The sequence below is a fragment of the Glandiceps talaboti genome, chromosome 3 (genome assembly GCF_964340395.1).
Source record: "Glandiceps talaboti chromosome 3, keGlaTala1.1, whole genome shotgun sequence".
NCBI lineage: Eukaryota > Metazoa > Hemichordata > Enteropneusta > Spengelidae > Glandiceps > Glandiceps talaboti.
In genome coordinates this window covers 30,027,719-30,046,525 of record NC_135551.1, presented here as the reverse complement: position 1 = coordinate 30,046,525, position 18,807 = coordinate 30,027,719, and the positions used below count along the sequence as shown (strand labels likewise).

General features: G+C 34.5%; 2 protein-coding genes across 2 annotated transcripts in view; both read right to left on the bottom strand.

Annotated features, from left to right (window-relative positions):
* The window catches only part of LOC144433366 (uncharacterized), a 42,661-nt gene extending 38,919 nt beyond the window's left edge, over positions 1–3,742 (bottom strand). Inside the window, exons 1-2 of the mRNA XM_078121671.1 lie at positions 3,574–3,742; positions 3,324–3,427 (exon numbers count right to left, since the gene is read on the bottom strand). Of these exons, the coding sequence (XP_077977797.1) occupies positions 3,324–3,427; positions 3,574–3,661 (192 nt within the window). The 5' untranslated portion in view covers positions 3,662–3,742. The remainder of the gene's footprint in view (positions 1–3,323; positions 3,428–3,573) is intronic.
* A 1,807-nt stretch (positions 3,743–5,549) lies between these two features.
* On the bottom strand, positions 5,550–18,650 carry LOC144432691 (uncharacterized). Its single transcript, XM_078120954.1, has 9 exons — positions 18,204–18,650; positions 17,747–17,817; positions 14,461–14,707; positions 12,360–12,465; positions 11,234–11,436; positions 10,594–10,711; positions 9,092–9,935; positions 8,290–8,520; positions 5,550–7,935 (listed from the first exon to the last, which is right to left on the bottom strand). The coding sequence occupies exons 1-9, from the start codon at positions 18,260–18,262 to the stop codon at positions 7,838–7,840; spliced, it is 1,977 nt and encodes a 658-aa protein (XP_077977080.1). The 5' UTR covers positions 18,263–18,650; the 3' UTR covers positions 5,550–7,837.
* Positions 18,651–18,807: the final 157 nt, after the last annotated feature.

Genomic DNA, 18,807 nt, shown 5'->3' with positions numbered 1-18,807 from the left:
ATTATCTATTGCTATAATTATGTTGAATTTAAATGACATTTCAAAGTAATTAAATCATTATTAATTCATCATACAAACAAACAAAGATTAATTAATTAATTATAAGTCTAATACGCCGTATTCCGGTTATCGAAAAAGCCCCGAAAAGATAAACGATATGATTGTTTGGCCACTAGGGGCGCTGTTTTAGAACCGGAAGTGAGGGTCAGAATTGTAGAGCATTGTTGCAAAGCATAGAGTCTATAGGCATCGTAACCACTGACTAAAGATTGTCTGTCATTCCCCGTAACTTTACGCTATAATATTGCATTATCGCCCATCAAATAACGAAATAGCAAATTAACCTCTCGTTCTCCTAATATTTCGCGTAAGTTTGGCTCTGCAATTCGAACGTGAGGAAAACCCAAAAGTAGCAACATTTTGAAACGGGTAGTAGTACACTGACATCTCACTCACGTTTTCAGTGTGACCTCGTCCATTTGCGTTACCGTTGGAGAAATTGTAGTGATTGCTTCCAGTCAAACATCGGAACGGAAAAAGGTACAAAAACAGAGGAAAGAACCTTCAAAATCACAATATACGCTACAGTTATTGCAGCTTGTATAAAACCAATCTGATTAAAATCCGATGTAGATGTCGGCTAATCGTTCATTGCTATTTTACTTTCATTATTGTGCCTGAATTGACCTGCGTGGTACATGTTTGATCGCCTCCTCTACCGATCAGGACAAAAACGTAAACATGAACCACGAAGGTCAATTCAGGCAAAATAACGAAGGTAAAATATCAATGAACGATTAGCCGACATCTACATCGGATTTTAATCAGATCGGTATAAGACATGGTATGATGAGTGAACCACGTAAACGTTACATGGAAGGCCGATTCATTGAAGGGGTGGGCGGTGTGGTACATCAATCACAATAACAATATTTATGATTCGTTGCCGACTTCAATGTTTTTTTTTATACACTGATGGTCCTGAATGAAGAATAGCAAGCTAACCAAAGTGTGATAGTAAAGTTGAGTATATCAATACACATATGTTTATGCCAACTTATAACCAGTACATGAAATGGTTTTTTCCGGAAAAAGTTTTATGATTTCACCCGTGGTGCTACACCACTGTTCTAATAAACAAGAAAGGCCTAAGTATGCGGCGACGTCAGTTACAATATAAACATGTGGCTTGGTAATTGTCGACCGAACTCTCAATATTGCAATGACTGTAGCTGGAAGCTGTTCAATCTGATTAAAATCCGATGTAGATGTCGGCTAATCGTTCATTGCTATTTTACCTTCGTTATTTTGCCTGATATTATTTTTCTTGGTACATGTTTACATTTTTTAGCCTGATCGTAGAGGAGGCGATCAGGCAGGCTAAAAAATGTAAACATGTACCAAGAAGGTCAATTCAGGCAAAATAACGAAGGTAAAATAGCAATGAACGATCAGCCAACATCTACATCGGATTTTAATCAGATTGGAAGCTGTTGTCAGATTTGTAATTTTCTAATCGTTCTTTTGTCCAGCAACAGACACCAGTAAGGTAAAGAAATATGTTTATCATGTCTACATCAGGTATATTTCGAAGGTCCTCCGTCCAACTTTCAATGTTTCCGCTGTCGATTAGTTCTATCTTTTGATGCTTGACATCCACTATTCGTCTCCTCTTCCGTTCTCTCAGAAAATTATCATTTTCTAGTGTTTCAAGACCAAGGTTGACAGCATTTCTGGCGATATCTAGTAGATTTAGAAGTAGTAATTTTCCACTCTTTTATGAATGCACGGAGTTCTTTTACGCCCATTTTGTTGACAGCTTCATACATCGCCATACTATTAGATGCCATGACGAAAATTCTGGCCCTCACTTTGTCAGATATGGTGCGCCCTCTCGCGATACTTTCCTGCGAAACAACCGGAAGTTCGATAACCGGAATACGCCGTATTGTTTCAAGTGTTTTGCTAAGAGCAGTAAGTAGGTAAAATCCACCTGTGTTCCCTGAATCTTTTTACCAGGTGACTCTTCTCAAACAATTATGAATAGGTGTGTGGGAAACTGTTTAGATTTACCCTGTGTATCTTAATCTCTATTACCATGGTTATGAAACTCAGACACATAAATGTAATTTGATATTAGTATAAACATTTTTGCAATTGAATTTGTACAAATATAATCATGTCTTAAGTGTGTTTACAAGGATAAATAAATTCGTCTAGTGTGCACTAACCAAATTATAGCTAAAGATTTTCTGAGTCTATGAGTCTTTTTTTTTCTATCTTCTAACTTCACAGCATACCAAGTGTAAGTTATTTTGAGTTTCAGTTTGCATTTTAAACTTAAGTGTCAGATGTTTAAATTCCAAAATTAAAACCCATAAAAAGAAATAAAAAATATATGCTATTCACCGTAAGAATGTACTGAAACAACGTGATAGTCGTTAGAGTTTGAAGTCCCTGCCATTTCTACAGCAACCATATCAAAGATTCATGTACCAGTTAACAAAGCACTTGGCAAAGTTGGCAACATTTCAAATTAATCCACACAAACCAAGGGTACACACGGATGTTCTTTTTCAACTAGTTTAGCTTACAATAGTATCAAAAGGGTAGGAGGGTGATTTAGAGGTTAACTATATTTGGTAGGCAACCCTTTCTATGTTATTGCCTGCAGCACTTGGTTTATCCCCGAAACAGAACTATTCAAAGTCAATCAATTTTGACAACCATACTGGCAAGATCACATGCATTGATGGTACCAGCAATAAATTGTTTGACCAACCCTACAATATCACCTAGGTAACGGTACACTCCATAGAAACATCTATATAAATGCTTTGCTACGTAGATGTACACTACTATACACTATAATTTCTGAAAAAACTTTCAAAAATCATGAAATATGCATGATTTGGTGTAAGTTTACACTCTCGTTTCTGCACTGTAGATATTATTATAAATTAATATGTGTTGAAGTTTACATTGTACACTGTATAGATATCCCTTTCTGCTTTTCTTTACATCGATTCGTTACAGTCAACACATTTGAAAAGCGTCATTACTAAAACGACCTAGTGCCAATTTGTAAACTAAAACGTTACACTTTTGTGATTTTTCGTTCCCCATAATGGAATTGAATGGAACTGAATGAATAAGAAACGTATCTTGGTCACAATTAGTTGGAAAAGTCGTTACGGTTTTCTGAAGGTCTCACCTTAAAACCAATATTGTGTTGAAGAAAAATTTAAAATGCAAATAATTATATATAAACAGTAGAGGAATACACCTGAAAGTTAAGAGCCCTAGATGTAATTAAAATTCACCTTTCCAAACGATGTGAGTAAAAACACTTCATTCGTCTCTTCCGAGGTAGGAACAGTTTTGTACCACCGAAATGTTACTTCTGGTTCCCCAAGTTCATTGTCTCCTGCAAAACAGTAAAACAGTCTACATTTAAGAAGCCATCACGCACGTGTAGGGAATACGGAGAGTAAAATCGATGAGTTGGACAGGGGGCAAGCTAGGACACGGGATCGGAAGGATCAAAAGCTGAAGAGCAATCTCCGAACTTACCAACTCGGTCATCGCCACCGTCCTCAGAATATTGTTCTTGAAAATTGGTTTCGAATCCAACATCTTCGTTGCTCTGTGAAGTGATCATCTCTTATAAAGAAAATTCCTTCACATTAATGGAATTATATTTGACGAGTGTCGTTCAAAACAACGTACACAACCTGAGTTAGAGCTCCATTCAAAATCGTTCATAAAATGGCACCTCACATCAGTGACACGATACACACGACAAATCTGACAGTAGACGGACCAGTAAATTTTGAAAGGGGGTGGTCGCCCAACAACACGGTGTCATCGAAAAAATGCGCCCGCACACATCCAGAAACACACAGTGTGTTCGTATATCATACAACGGGTGTTTTTAGTATTTTGATCACATGTTCACTTTCTATCTCTTGTTTGTCTCTGCATAAACACACAATACTCCGTGAACAACTTGTAAAAGTGTTGTTTTTTTCGTGTCTTCTGTTGCGTTGAAAATGAAGTTTTACATGTATTGCATTTCTAACAAATAGATGATCGTGTTAGAACACAGTTTCCTATTGTGTGAGGTTTTTCTCTTCTGTCGTGTACTTTTTTTGTCAAGAATGAAATTATTACAACCTTTCCTGGCAGAGAACCAAAGTTCAGTAACGATCTGACCATGGGTGTATCTCCCCTAATACATCCATGATCTAGCTTTTCTTCAGCACAGTTTCCATTGAAAAGCTAATCCGGGTACACCTATATTCTTTTGTCGCATAAGACAAAGTATTTGAATGAATGCATTTAACTTTTATAGTCTTTACTTTGTTGTTATCTTATTAAAAACTGCATATAGTTAATTTTACTGAGTAATTTAATGTTAGCAATCTCTTTTCATGGTTATTTTAGTAAAGGCGGGTCGAGTAAACAAAAACAAGAATTTTTTTATTTTTTATTACTGCAATGTTCAAATTGATGATAAATATCATATGAATTAATTCTCTCACTACAATTATAATTGTAATAAAAACAAATACATCTGACAACAAAATTGGAATTAGACAAAGACATTTTAGGGAAGCAAAAAAAAAAACGCCATCTGTTGATTTACTTGGTTCACCAACCTAACATTTTTAGGTCCAGGGCTGTTGGACAAAAGTTGAAGACCTTGAATGTCAAATTGTTAGAAATAAGAGAGAAGAACTATTACCTTGACCTAGACAACACACAAAAGGGTACAGAAGGGATAAATACTAAACACACTGTTAACAAAGAACTTCTTAGGTGTTCAGCAATGCTTTACATTGAAGTGTGTTTACGTTGTTTTACAAGCAATCTACTCTGAAGAACATGCACTGTCAGTCTGTTGTCCTTTTAGGAGACATCAATCAATCGATTTGATTGGTCGATCAACCAACCAACCAACCAACCAACCAACCAACAAATCTATTAACCAACCAACCAACTAACCAACCAATCAATCAACCAACAAACCAACCGACCGACCGACTGACCAACCAACCAACCAACAAACCAACCAACCTATCAATCAATTACTCTCAATCAACCAACCAACCAATCAATCAATCAATCAAGCAATCAATCAACCAACAAACAAACCGACCAACCAACCAACCAACCCACCAACCTATCAATCACTCTCAATCAATCAATCAATCGACCAACCAACAAACAAACCGACCAACCAACCAACCAACCAACCTATCAATCACTCTCAATCAATCAATCAATCAATCAATCAATCAATCGACCAACCAACAAACCAACCGACCAACCAACCAACCAACCAACCTATCAATCACTCTCAATCAATCAATCAATCAATCAACCAACCAACCGACCAACCAACCAACCAACCTATCAATCACTCTCAATCAATCAATCAATCAATCAACCAACCAACCAACAAACAAACCAATCAATCAATTGATATCCATGTGTGTACATTGTAAAAACAAAGACAACATACATGATTGACAGTAGTCAGATTTAATAGTAGCTATTTATTGCATGGTACCTTCAGTGATTACAAAATTAGTCATTCCAAATATCTGAAGATCCAATTCTTTATAAATAAAATTGCAGCACACAAAATGGAACTCAAACTTTCAAGATAAACAGGAGGAGTAGAACTTTATTACATTTGATTCTAGGATAATTATAAACAAAGAAATAAACTAAGAGAAATAAAATTTAACAACAGCATATAATTATAATATATATTGATTGTACAAAATACAGGATATTCATAAATATTGCAACATTTTAGGTCTGTCTTTAAAAACAGGTACCCTTTTAACTTCATACTACCAAAATTAACAGAGTAGAGAGTTTCACTGGCAAGATGTTTTTTTACATCTCACACAGCATCTTGTGTTATGAATTACACAAACACAGACACTACTAACACACACACATAAAATGTTACATTTCATCTCACTGTGAGCAAAAATAAACAGTCGTGAGTTGACAGTGATGATGATTTGTATTCACAAGATAAAATGTATCATTATGTATACTTGTGAGCTATCAATGTCTGTTTTTTGTTTCAGGCAATTTGAACAAAAAACATGTGAAACATAAAAAAAACATCGTGCCACTTAATTTGAAACACTATACTCTCTAATTTTGTTAGTAACTAAATAAAATTACATTCAACAATTTTATGAGCAGGTGATAAAATGATTTGATTCTGACTAAAAATTTGTACATAATACAATTTGTTCATCTTTAAAACTTTAAAAGCCTGCATAAATAATCCTTAGGGATGCACTTTTCTTTTCATCATTATCAATTATATAAATTATCAAGATTGAGCTCTGATGAAAGGTCAAAAGTCAAAGGTCAGAGGTATGTTCTGCTTACCAGTATAACTTATGCAAATGTTGTCATAAGTACATACATATGATTCAAGTACTCAGGATTGTTACTTTACAACTAAAAAAGTATATCATATTTCCTTTTAAAAAGTTTCGTCAAGTTACAATATTTATTTCTTTTTCTTTATATATTACTTTTACAACTTTCATTTTGCTTGTCTACTTCACTTTAGTCTACAGCCTAGTACCAAGTCGTTATCTTTCAAATCTGGAAATGATTGCAAGGTTTGAAAGCTAATGACTAGTCTAACTTCAATTTACCTATGAGACCACTTGGAACTTTTTTCATTTTGATCTCACGACAAACCAAGTAAATAAATAAATTCTGAAAATCTACTTTTAACATCTTTGGGAAAGTAGAAACGTACTAATAGCTGTTCAAGTAAAGGGGGAGGAGGGGGAGGCAGGGGAGGGGCACAGTCTGTAACTTTATGGTCTTTCCTGGTTATTTCAAATTGTTTCATTATACAAAATGTAAATGCTTAAATTTTATTTCAATAACAACATCCTGAATAATGTCAAACAACAAACAGAACTCTCACCAGGAATTCATATGCAGATATCAAAATGACAAAAATAATTTTTCAGGTGACAATATTTTTGAAATACATTCCTTGGTTTCTAAGCCTCTACAGTATATATTGAATTACCTGTATCCCATTGTTTTGATCCCAATTTGTTCCTAAGTACTGTAAATCTGGCTATTTCCACTAAAGACTTAATTTTGCGTAAGTCACTGGGCAAAAGATATATGCAAAAATAAGTAGTCACTATTATGCCTTCTTAAACACAACATACCAATATGTAAATTAGTAAAAAATATGTCTGAGAGAAATTGCTGAAGATGATAACCACAAAATTTTCTGGTAGTGAAAACATCTAGATTTACAATATCTTATAGTGTGTGTTTGCATTCTTTTTTACTGATTGTAGTAAGAAATGGGTGATTAATTACAGACTGTGTCACTTTAACTGTTTATTTACCTCACTGCTATAACATTGATGCACCATCATAGGTGGCATACAGACACTGTAATGCTGTATATGACAAGTATGTATTGTCTGATATGTTTGGTTTCTATATTAGCATAGATGGGAGGAGGGGGGGGGGGGGTGTCAGAGTTCATGAAATGGTCCATAGTTTGGGAGCTCTTCCTGCTGCATCAGTCATTAATTCAACAACATCTTATTGGAGAGTGTTCCCCACAAAATAATAATAGAATTGACTGTAATTTGCATAACAAAGAAGCATGCTGTTATGTAAATGTGTTTTTTTTTTATTTCAATGAATAGTGTGGTTGAAAGTCATGACTTTGTAGGCATAGAAGTACACATTGTGTTGTTTTCTAGTTTTATGATATTTACTATTCTGTAAAGTTTGTAGTCAGGTTTAGAACTTTTCAAGTCATAATTTCATCATCTTCATCAGTATTTGGCTTAGTTCGTCTCGGAAGTTCTGGCAGATCCTCAGCCAATCCCCAGTTTGTAGCTCCAAATGCTGTAAACCACAAGAATGTAAAATATCATGGTGAGTTACTCTTGAGGGACAAACCGATTTTGGTACAAGTACATGTATATGAATGTAAACCAAACAAATCTTCATGCACATGTTATTGAAATGTTATCTTCTATTTAGAAGGCATATTGCTCATTTGACAATATCAAACACCAATCAAAACATTCCATTTCAACAGACAGATCATGTGACTCACTACAGACCATGTGACTGTCATATGATTCAAATGTATACTTACAGCTATCTACACACCATGTGATTGTCATATGATTTATATGTATACTTACAGCTATCTACACACCATGTGACTGTCATATGATTTACATGTATACTTACAGCTATCTACTGCATCAGTTCTTGGACTATTTTTCTCCATTAGTGGTGCAAGTCTTGGTGCCCTAGATGCTAATGAATTCCTCTGTGCAGGTGGTTGTGCCCATGATGGAAGAGGCAGCGGTGCAGGTAATGGAGGTGGTATCATATCATCTCCAGCATCTAGTGGCATAGGAGCTAATTTATTCTTCTTTTTTACTTTCTTTTTCTTCTTCTTTTTCTTTTCACTTTCCTCTGTTGACAAAATTTCAATATCAAACATTACATACTTGCAGTGATCAAGTACAAATCCTTGATTTTCCAACAAGTTTCAAACCTAACCAGGATTTCTTAAGGGAACTGTAAATTTGACATTGAGATTCAGTGATTTCTTATTAAATGTGATTTCAGTACCAACACTTCAGTCACTTTATTTTTGTTGTCAGGCTATTATTCTCTACTCCAATGTGACGTCATATACGGTGGCTCCTTATATATTTATACACAGCCAGTGTAACTGTGGTGAAAACAAACACTCGCAGTGCTGAATTCCAACAAAACACAACATCAACATTTTGCAATAATTCTTTGCATCAATCTTCACAGAGCATTACTCCTATATCTAATAAGACTGGTCAATGGTACAATTAATTTCAAACTTGCATCTTAGAGGTGATTGGGGGAATGATATATTTTCATCCAATTTCATACATGGATGTCAAACTGTCAAAAATAAAGTATGTAGAATCAGACTTGTATAAACACATCAATATTGTTGTGTCATTCATTTGAAATAAAAAACAGAGAAGTAAACAATAATCTTTACCTGCAACTTCCTTCCTCATTTGTACAATCATTGAATCCTCATCATCTTCTGCTCTACCATGTTGCCATAGTGACGCCTTGGCTTTATCTTTTGATTTTTTGGAAGAATATGAGGAAACTTCAATACCTTCATCATCATCCTCTTCTGATGTAACATGGATAATTTTTGTCCTCGGTGATCTATAATGTCGAGGACTTTTGGGTAAACTCTCTCCATCAATGTCATCACTATCTCTGTTTTGCTTACCAAAATAAGTATCCATGGCAACATCATCATCACTGTCCTTTCTTTGTTTATAAAACTGTCTATCTATTCTATCACTATCTTCGCTATCTCTGCTCTGTCGACCAAAGTATGTATCCATCGCAATATCTTTATCACGTTTCTTCTTCTGTTTATGGAAGCGTTTATCTGTTTTGACATCTTCATCACTATGCCTTCTTTGTCTATACAAGTGACTATCAGATAGCCCATCTTCATCACTATCTTTGTTTTGTCTATGAAAGTCAACCTCGTCTCTTCTCTCTGTCACCTCATCATCATCATCACTATCTGACAAGTAAAATGACCTCATCACAGGTTTTTTAGTCCTTGACCTTGGAGTTGATTTAGGTGTACTAAAATGTTCATCTTCATCTTCATCACTATTCCTGTGTTTCCGTGACGGCGACTTTCTCCTTCTTAGTTTAGGACTTTTGTGTGTTTTCCTACTCACAGGGATTTCATCGTCGTCATCTGAAACATAAGATTTGTGTTTTCTCTTTTCCTGATCTTCCTCAGAGTCTTCTGGTAATTTTTGCTGCTTTTTTGGCTCTTTCTTTGGTTTCTTTTTCTTAGTGTCAAACTAGAAAGGAAAATATGAATATTGTAAAATTGATAAAAACCATGGAAACCAAAGATATCAATACACAATTGTTAAATCTTGGTCTGTCTTTCTGCAAAGGTTTGAAAACTGATGTAATATATGTGGGGGGATCTGCTAGCTAATATCGGTTTCCATACATTGTTATACACTTTCACTGGTGAACCCACGTAAAATACCAGAAGTTAGGTAGATTTTACTTACGTTCCATCTGATAAAAAACACTATGTTATTTGATGGCAAAATATATTTGTTTATAGTTCCAAAAATCATGTACAATTACTTTTGAAGGGTAAATTAGCAACAAATGCATTGACTAAGTCTGTGTTTGTTACTCAATAAATTGCAAAAAACTAAAAAAATGTGTAAAAATTTTGTTATTGTACTTCCAATAACAAAAATTTTACACATTTATCATGCTTTTCCAATGTATTGAGTTACAAACACAGATTTGCTCAATGTTGTTTCACATCGATTTTTCAAGTAGGAAGCCATGATAAAATTGTTTTATAAATTAAAAATCCAAAATAAATACCAATCCTCATCCATATGACCACTTTTAACTTTTCTTTGTCAGAGAGCTGAAAATTTCTGTCATAAATTTTTTCCCAACATACCAATGACAGGATTGTATACATACCTTAATAGTATCAACAGGTTTAAATGGATTTTTATCAACATGGACATCATCATCATCATCTTCAGAATCTTCCTTCTCAATACCTTCCTTCTTTCTCCTTTCTTCCTCCTCTCGTTCTCTGTAATCAAAACATTTGTCTGTTATCAACTCCTCTGCTATGTTGGTTTTCAAGGTGTATCCAAGAAGTCACAGATTTCACATTATATAGCATAACAAATATCTATAAGACATGAAATGAACAAATACTAAATAAAAATATGCACCTGCTTTCAAATAAACCTTCCAAAATGAAACCTTCTGTCAACTAAATAAGGCTTGATACCTTTCCTCATATATACTAAACGACTACAGTCTCTGAATTAAACTATTTACATGAGCCATTCCATCCTACTCTAATTAATTTCTATATTACACCACTAGATGGCGCTGTTTATTAGAAGAATCAAGAACAAATGCAAATGAACATGAATGGTACTGATGTGAACCAACTGTCAAAAGTTGACATAGGTCAGAGTTGAAAGTACAAAGCCATGTGTCAGTCATATACCAGTACTACTAACATGATCACATTTATAAGGTAAACATGACTGTGGTAGAACTTTGCTATTAAAGTCTTGTTATACTCTTCATACTTTCTTACCTTTCTTCCCTAATTTTCCGAACTCTTTCCATTCGTTCTTTCTTTTCTTGAGCTTCTCGTTCCCGTTGTTCTTGTGAGTCTTGCTCTACCCTTGGACTGAGTTCATCCCATTCTTCCCCTATTGTCAACAGTAACCATTTAAACCCTGCTTTGATTGATTTGTCCATCTTCTTACCTATACCAATGGTTGCTGAGCATGTTTCCTTTAAAATAATAACACACAGACATCTCTCAATATTTGACCTATTCACTAGGGATACAAACATGGGTATCTTATTTGACAGACTTGTTGTCTTGCTGTTCCTGAGTTCGATATGCTCTGATTGAACATCAACATGCATAACTATATGGAGAAGCGACAGACAGATGCCCATACTGGACCTGATGTAGTAATACATTGTACTTATATTTACCATGTGGTTTTTTTTCAAATCACTTCCTTCTTTTCAATTTATTGAGTAACAGAACAATTGGTCTTTGTTGTTTCACATTGACTTTCATGTAGATATACACAGTAAAGTTGTTTTATCAATTGAAAACCCAAAATAAATATATAGTTCTCATCCATATACGATATATTTCATTTATTGCTATATTTTATGGGTATGCTTTGACCTTGTGTGTGTGCATTGTTGTTGTTGATTCTTGACTCTTGTCAAAAGTTCATTTTACAGTTAAAGTTACAGTAGCTGTATAAACTGGAAGGTTTTTTTAAATTGTTTTGTTGGAAATAATTGACTTACTTGATGTCATATCATACTCTATGAAAAGTACTGAATCAACTGTTGGTAAACACATTTGTGTAGCTGTACACATAGTATGGGTAAAATAATCCAATCAAAGTGATTTGTGAGTCCCACCTTAATAGTATCACAATGCATCACGATTTCAACTGCTACTACTACTCATGGATAAAACAGACCTCTGAGTAACATATACAATGTCTTATTATTGGTATTAAAACATTTTTCAGAGGATATATTCAGGTTGTCTGATCACAAACATAATACTCAATTTACAGCTAGGACAGGTTTAACATAAATACTCCTTTCATCACAGATATACTGACATAGTTTTGAATCTGATGTCCCTGCCCTGAATAATAACATTGAGAATACCAACTTACCACTCTGCATGGACTTCTACTTTCATTTACCATATCTTCTAGACTGAGTTGTTCACAAATGTCAATTTCATCTAGTGCTCCTTCTTGGTCTTGTTTATTGGCCAATCTTTAAAAAAAAAATATCACAAAATTTACTCTCCATGACTCAAGAAATACCAAAAACAGAACTGCCACTGTCACTGCCACTGTCACTGTCACTGTCACTGCCACTGTCACTGTCACTATCACTGTCACTGTCAGAGAGAATAATGTTGATAGTGAATTTGAAATTAAATTGATAGTACTTTTATTTTTCAATGATTGTGACTTAAATGAACTTTTTAATATCATTAAGAACAGACTTATATAATGTATATCACAACAGTTCTAGACCAAACTCATCATGTGGTATCATCTCTACAATGAAATTCACTAATGCATTGTAATTATAACAGATTTTTGTATTATGATTGACATAAAGTATAACCACTATAACTACAAACATAAGGTATATCTGAACATTAGTTACACATTTTCAAAAAAATGTCTTTTTTCCCCTCAAAACTATGTCAGATTTCCTAAACCTATTATCAATTTTCTACTATGTTCTCCAACCAGACAGATAGTTGATGTTATTGAACTAACCACAAAGAAATAATCAAAGCTCTGGATAGCATGGCCATGATAATTTCTAACACCGTCTACAGTCATTACATTAAATCAACTTTCCTAGATATCTCGATACTAATAACTTTTCATAAAAAAGTCAGCAGCATATGTTGATTTGTACCTAGATTACATATAAAAGCAATATCTTTTTATCTGACTTCATATCACATTCAATTGTGTTCAATATATTGTGTTTGCATATTTTCCTGACAGAAATTCAACATTGGAGGAAGCAATAACATGTATTGATTGCAGTTTGGTATATATACAAGTTTGCGGCAGGCAAAATCAATACCAAGAATGTATATTTACATATATTTGATTATAGTTAGGAGGTGAGAATTTTAGCATATACTTGAGTTAGGCAAAGTAAGTACACAACACAACATTTTATTTGTTAGTAACATTTTGGCATATGCTTCAGGCAGGCAAAGTCAGTAAGCAACGAAAATGTACATGTATAGATTAATTGTAGAATATACTTGAGACAGGCAAATTCAGTGTACAGAATGGAAACATGATACATATATGTGATTACAGTTAGGGACAAATAAGTCTGTACATAGAACAAAAATGTACATGTATTGATAAGTTTGGAGCATTTTGGCTTATTTATATACCTAAGGCAGGCAAAGTCAGTACACAAAACAAGACATACATGTACATTTACTTTTCATGATTAGTTTGGAGCAATTTTGGCATAGTAGTATACAAGTTTGGGACAAGCAAGCCAGTCTATACAATGAAAATATACATGCATAGATTACTTTGGAATATTATGGCTTCACACAGAACTAAAAAAATCATGTATGTTTTTTGAAAGTGATTACAGTTTGGAGCATTTTGCCATTTCTAAGTTTGAAGCAGGCAAAGTCTGTACACAGATTGGCTCACAGGGACCTCAACCATGGTAGTTTTTACTAGTTTCTTATGAAAAACTACTTCTGAGTTCTATCTACATTTAAGCAGACAAATCATTATTAGCTGTCAGCTGGTCTCTCATATAATGTCAATAATATATAATAAAGGTTGCTAGGACTGGAATAAGAGTAAAAATGTGATCAAATGGATGTGTCTTCAGTCTAAATAAATAACTTCAAAAGTTGACAATTTGAGAATGGTGGTCTATACTTTGTATTCTGTAATAATGATCAATTCAAAGTGACCACTGTATATTGTATTACTTTTGAAATACAATACATGCTTCTGTAACACTGAGTCACAACAGATAATACATGGCCACCCCTATTTTTAAATTGATGACCAGACACCCTGTCATAGTCAACGTAGCAGTGATGTGTGATGTGATGGATGGTTATCTTAACTTCCCTATCTTGTCTGTCTATGAATGGACTATATTAGAAAGGTCACATCAAATGTCCAAGGAATGGACTTTATTAGAAAGGTCACATCAAATGTCCAAGGACCAATGAACACTAGTAGGTATACTTACACAAGCAATGGTTTGCCTTTAACTTTAGGGTTACTTAGCAACATCTTCAACGTTTCTTTTGACTCGTCTAACCTATCTTGATCTGCAGCATCAATCACAAACACCACAGCGTGACTTTCTGCATAGTAGTTTTTCCATATACCCCTGATTTTCTGGCCACCACCCAGATCATAAACAGTAATTAAAAACTTTTCTAACTTGAGTTCCGCAGACGAGAATCCAACAGTTGGAGCTACATCCAAAGATTCTGAAAATGAAAGATAGAAGAATTAATCATGTTAGACAATCGTATGTTGATTGGGAGTGGGAATCTCTATTAGGTCTGATCATCACAATTTTGACATTATGACATAGAGGAAGACTGCTATGATATACATGTACTGACTGCCATGTTAATTAGTTTTCTGGTTTGGAGTCCTGCATAGAACAAAACGAGTTATAATCTAGACGGCCCAACTGAATGGTACAATTAATTTCCAAACTGATATACTGAGTGGTGCTTTAGGGAATAAAATATGTGTAATGACTGGATGTCTTATAGCCTAGGTGAAATACATTTCCAGCATGACACTTGAAAAGCTTGACCAGCCATGTATTTATTACACATCAAAATAATCAACTATCTCAGCTGCTTTTTCCTAACAGGTATAATGAATAGTTTGTTTTCTAAAGACCCTGATGGATTAAGATTGACATTTAGGTATGAACATGTTTCCTGGAAGAGCTATACTAATAGACAATGTTGGTCCTGAACAGAAGACTAATCCTACATAATCCCCATGGCACCACTGATAAGATAACACTAATGTAAGAACTTGGGATTGAAACCCTGGCCTTTAACTTTCAAGCATGGACAGGACACCATAAGAGTCTTCAACATTTCTTCCACAAGAAAATCATATTTGTGATAAATTTATGGTTGTGTACAGAGTGAATCCAACTCCTGGGTGATATCACAAACTTCAGCGAAAAGACAAATGTGAATTTTAAAGCCAGTTTACATAACGGAAATACTTCGAATACACAAAACTTAGCCCAAATTTACAGTAACTATTGATACAGACATTAAGACATTCATGATAGACAGGTTATAATTCCTCATGTATTTACTCTGTGTCTGCATCCAGAGAGAAAATCAATAGTAATATAAACACTGCTATATACTCTATCATACACTAGGATTGGTTGACGTCTTAATTTGAACATTTGAACAATTCCTTAAGCTTTGGCATGTTAGTCATACTTATAAAAGGAGTTTTTATCAAGGACTCTGGGAGTATTCAATTTCGGTAATTAAAACAACTTGTCCACGTTAGAATCTATGAACTGTTTGTATATTAAACTTTGAACAGTAAACTTGGCATTTAGTATGAGTTTTTAAAGCATCAACTTGGCTAGAAATACAAAATATTATAGTAAATTATCATAATTTATTGTACCTACATGTTTCGAATCACTTTAATCAAGAATTGAATGAAATGTTTAAATATCCGAGATTGGATTGTCCTAACAAAGCTTGTGTTTGTGTAATGGGTAAGTACATAACAGTATTTCCTTGTTTGCCTTAGTTTCTATGGCAACATTGCCAAAATGAGGCCAAATCTATGCATAGTCCTAATACTACTTTAGATTGCAGATTATCAACACATCAAAGTGTTTTCCTTTTATTTACTATTTTTCATTTGAACTTGTGGTGTATCATCCTATTTTGGTACACAGGTATTTGTTGGGTGGTTACCCTGTAACCTACATATATCTTGCCTAAGCCTTTTGTAAAAGAATATTCATTGAAAACATCAGGATTGTACATATTGATAAGGACTGTTTTACTTGTTACTTTGTAAGTATTTTCCTTGGTAGATTTACAATATAAAATATATATATGCAGCTTTCAGAACAGTTATTCAACTCTAAGATAACAAAGATTCAGTATAATAAATGCTCATCTGTACAAACATTCAGTCTATGTTAATAAATTTTATTTCATTTTGCCCCAAGAAATACTAGTAGATCACCAAATCTTTTGATCATCTGGTATCCATCATAGCTTCATCATTTGTTTTCTGAAGTCACTGAAGAGACTGAGTCAAGAGTTCTAAGACTTCAAGTCAAGAATTCTATGACACCAAGAGTTCTAAGACATCAAGTCAAGACTTCTACGACACCAAGTCAAGAGTTCTAAGACACTGAGTCAAGACTTCTAAGACACCAAGTCAAGACTCTTAAGTCAATGAAGTGGTAGTCCAGGGTGGAATATGTACATAGTGATTATACAACTATGATATTGTACTCAGCAGACAATTACATTGTGTAAATGTTAACATTAACATAGTTCATTCATGATGTCAAATGATTACGCTAACAGAGATATGTCATTGATTGAATGAAACATAGACATGACTACATAAAACATAAACATAGACATGACTACATGAAACATACAGAGACATGACTACGTAACATAAACATTCAGTCAGCAAATACTAAACTCATGACTTGAGATGGTAAAATACCAGTCTAAATCCTGTATGTAAACTTACCTACAGAACCTATTAATTAATGTTTGTTATGGTAAACAACGACACCACATCCAAATTGTGATGGCCAAGATAAGATGGAGGTAAAGTCATTTGTACTACATTGCCATGTCCTACATACATACCTACATGTATCATTAATTATCATACCGAAATTATATATTAGCCATGTACCATTCTTTCCCTCAGTACGGTAAGTATGACCCCATGTAATGAACATTTTACAACTGAACTTCCTTTTGCAGGTTATCACATGAAAGTATCAGTGTATTCAAATCAATTTTCCGAGTGTGTTTTTTGGGTGGAGGGTGGGGGAGGGGGTACTGTTGTGACGCTCATAACAAAGAAGAGACAAATTAACACCATATTTACATAGTTTCATCCACTACACTACTGTAGATTACCATTCTATTTATTGTTGATTTGTCTTGATTACACAAAACATCATTATAGTCAAAATGCAATACAAGTGTCATGAACTATTTTTTTAAAGGGGAAATACTATAGGGTATACAATACAAGTAGTAGATAAGTGGCTGAGATGTGCAGGTTTCAGAAGAGAGTTGATATTAGCACATAGATTGCCATCACATCAGTTGAAATCCACAAATTTCAAATAAATTCTCACTATATTCCCGCACTGTACAGTACAGCCACAACTCTATACACAGTCCTACATGCTACAATAAACACATACATTAATTAAACTCGTCAAACACCCACAAGACAACATGTTGTTTTTTTCTCACCTCCTTGGACTCCTTTGAGTGCTGTCGTTTTCCCTGCATTGTCCAGACCAACCAAAGCTATGGTCACTTTCCTAAGAAAATACATCAAAATACGACATTTTTATTATATAAAATCGAAATCCCAACACACACTACAACTGCATTATTCTAAATATTCATTTGTTTATAACATATTCAAGTTTGAGGTGTGTTTGACTTTTTTATCACAACAACCACTCTAACAGTTGACCTAATAATAGTAATATCCATTGAAGCCGGGCCCTCCTCTAGCTCTCCACACCCATCTCAAAATATCATCATCATCTCTTCCTAATATTGGAGATGTTTCGTCAATAAGTCTGGGTCATAAAAACTGCTAGCTAATCTTGTTTTGAAAAACAAAGCACGTGGCTACCTCGAACGAAATTGAAATAAAACTGAAAACTAGCTGAAGTCTTGACCTCAATAAAATACTTACCTCGGAGGCTCTCTCCTCTCTTTTATCCAAACAAAACAGTTCCCCATCAGGCTAAACATATCATACTCCAATCCACGAAGAGTTCTTGCAAATGTACAATTAAAACTGCGGTCCCTTTTCGTTGTATTATATTATTTCGGAACAAAGTACACGATGAGTAATTGAGCTACAATTTCGTAGAACCGTGTGTACACCAACTCGTCCAGTTCACGAATGACTGTTACTGCTCGAGCCAGGAACAAGTGACAGTGCGATACCGGTATGCTTCCGTGAGTAACGTAGGGCGATCACAGACCCTATGGTCCTCTCAGTAAATGTAAATTTCAAGGACTAGCTCGAACTGAAGTGTGGATTAGTACTATTGTTAAGGGAATAGGTTAAAACAGTGAAATTCGTCAAAGTTTCTAGGATACTTCTCTGCCTAATGTCAGAGCACCGCCATATTGGTTGCTGTGTGCGAATAACATTGGGGTATCCTGCCTGACGTACACGTCACGTGACTTCTGTTTTGTTGTCGTGGAGACAGAGCGCGTCCAACGCCAAAACTGATAGTGTTAGCTGAACTCACGCATGTACGCAGTTAGCACTGGAAATATAAATATAT

Excerpts from the sequence above, each read along its gene's own strand:
- LOC144432691 (XM_078120954.1), bottom strand. The coding sequence starts at position 18,262 with ATGTTTAGCCTGATGGGGAACTGTTTTGTTTGGATAAAAGAGAGGAGA. Across the intron at positions 14,708-17,746 it reads ACTCAAAGGAGTCCAAGGAG|AATCTTTGGATGTAGCTCCA; the intron begins GTGAGAAAAAAA and ends TTTCATTTTCAG. Across the intron at positions 8,521-9,091 it reads AATGAGGAAGGAAGTTGCAG|AGGAAAGTGAAAAGAAAAAG; the intron begins GTAAAGATTATT and ends TTTTGTCAACAG.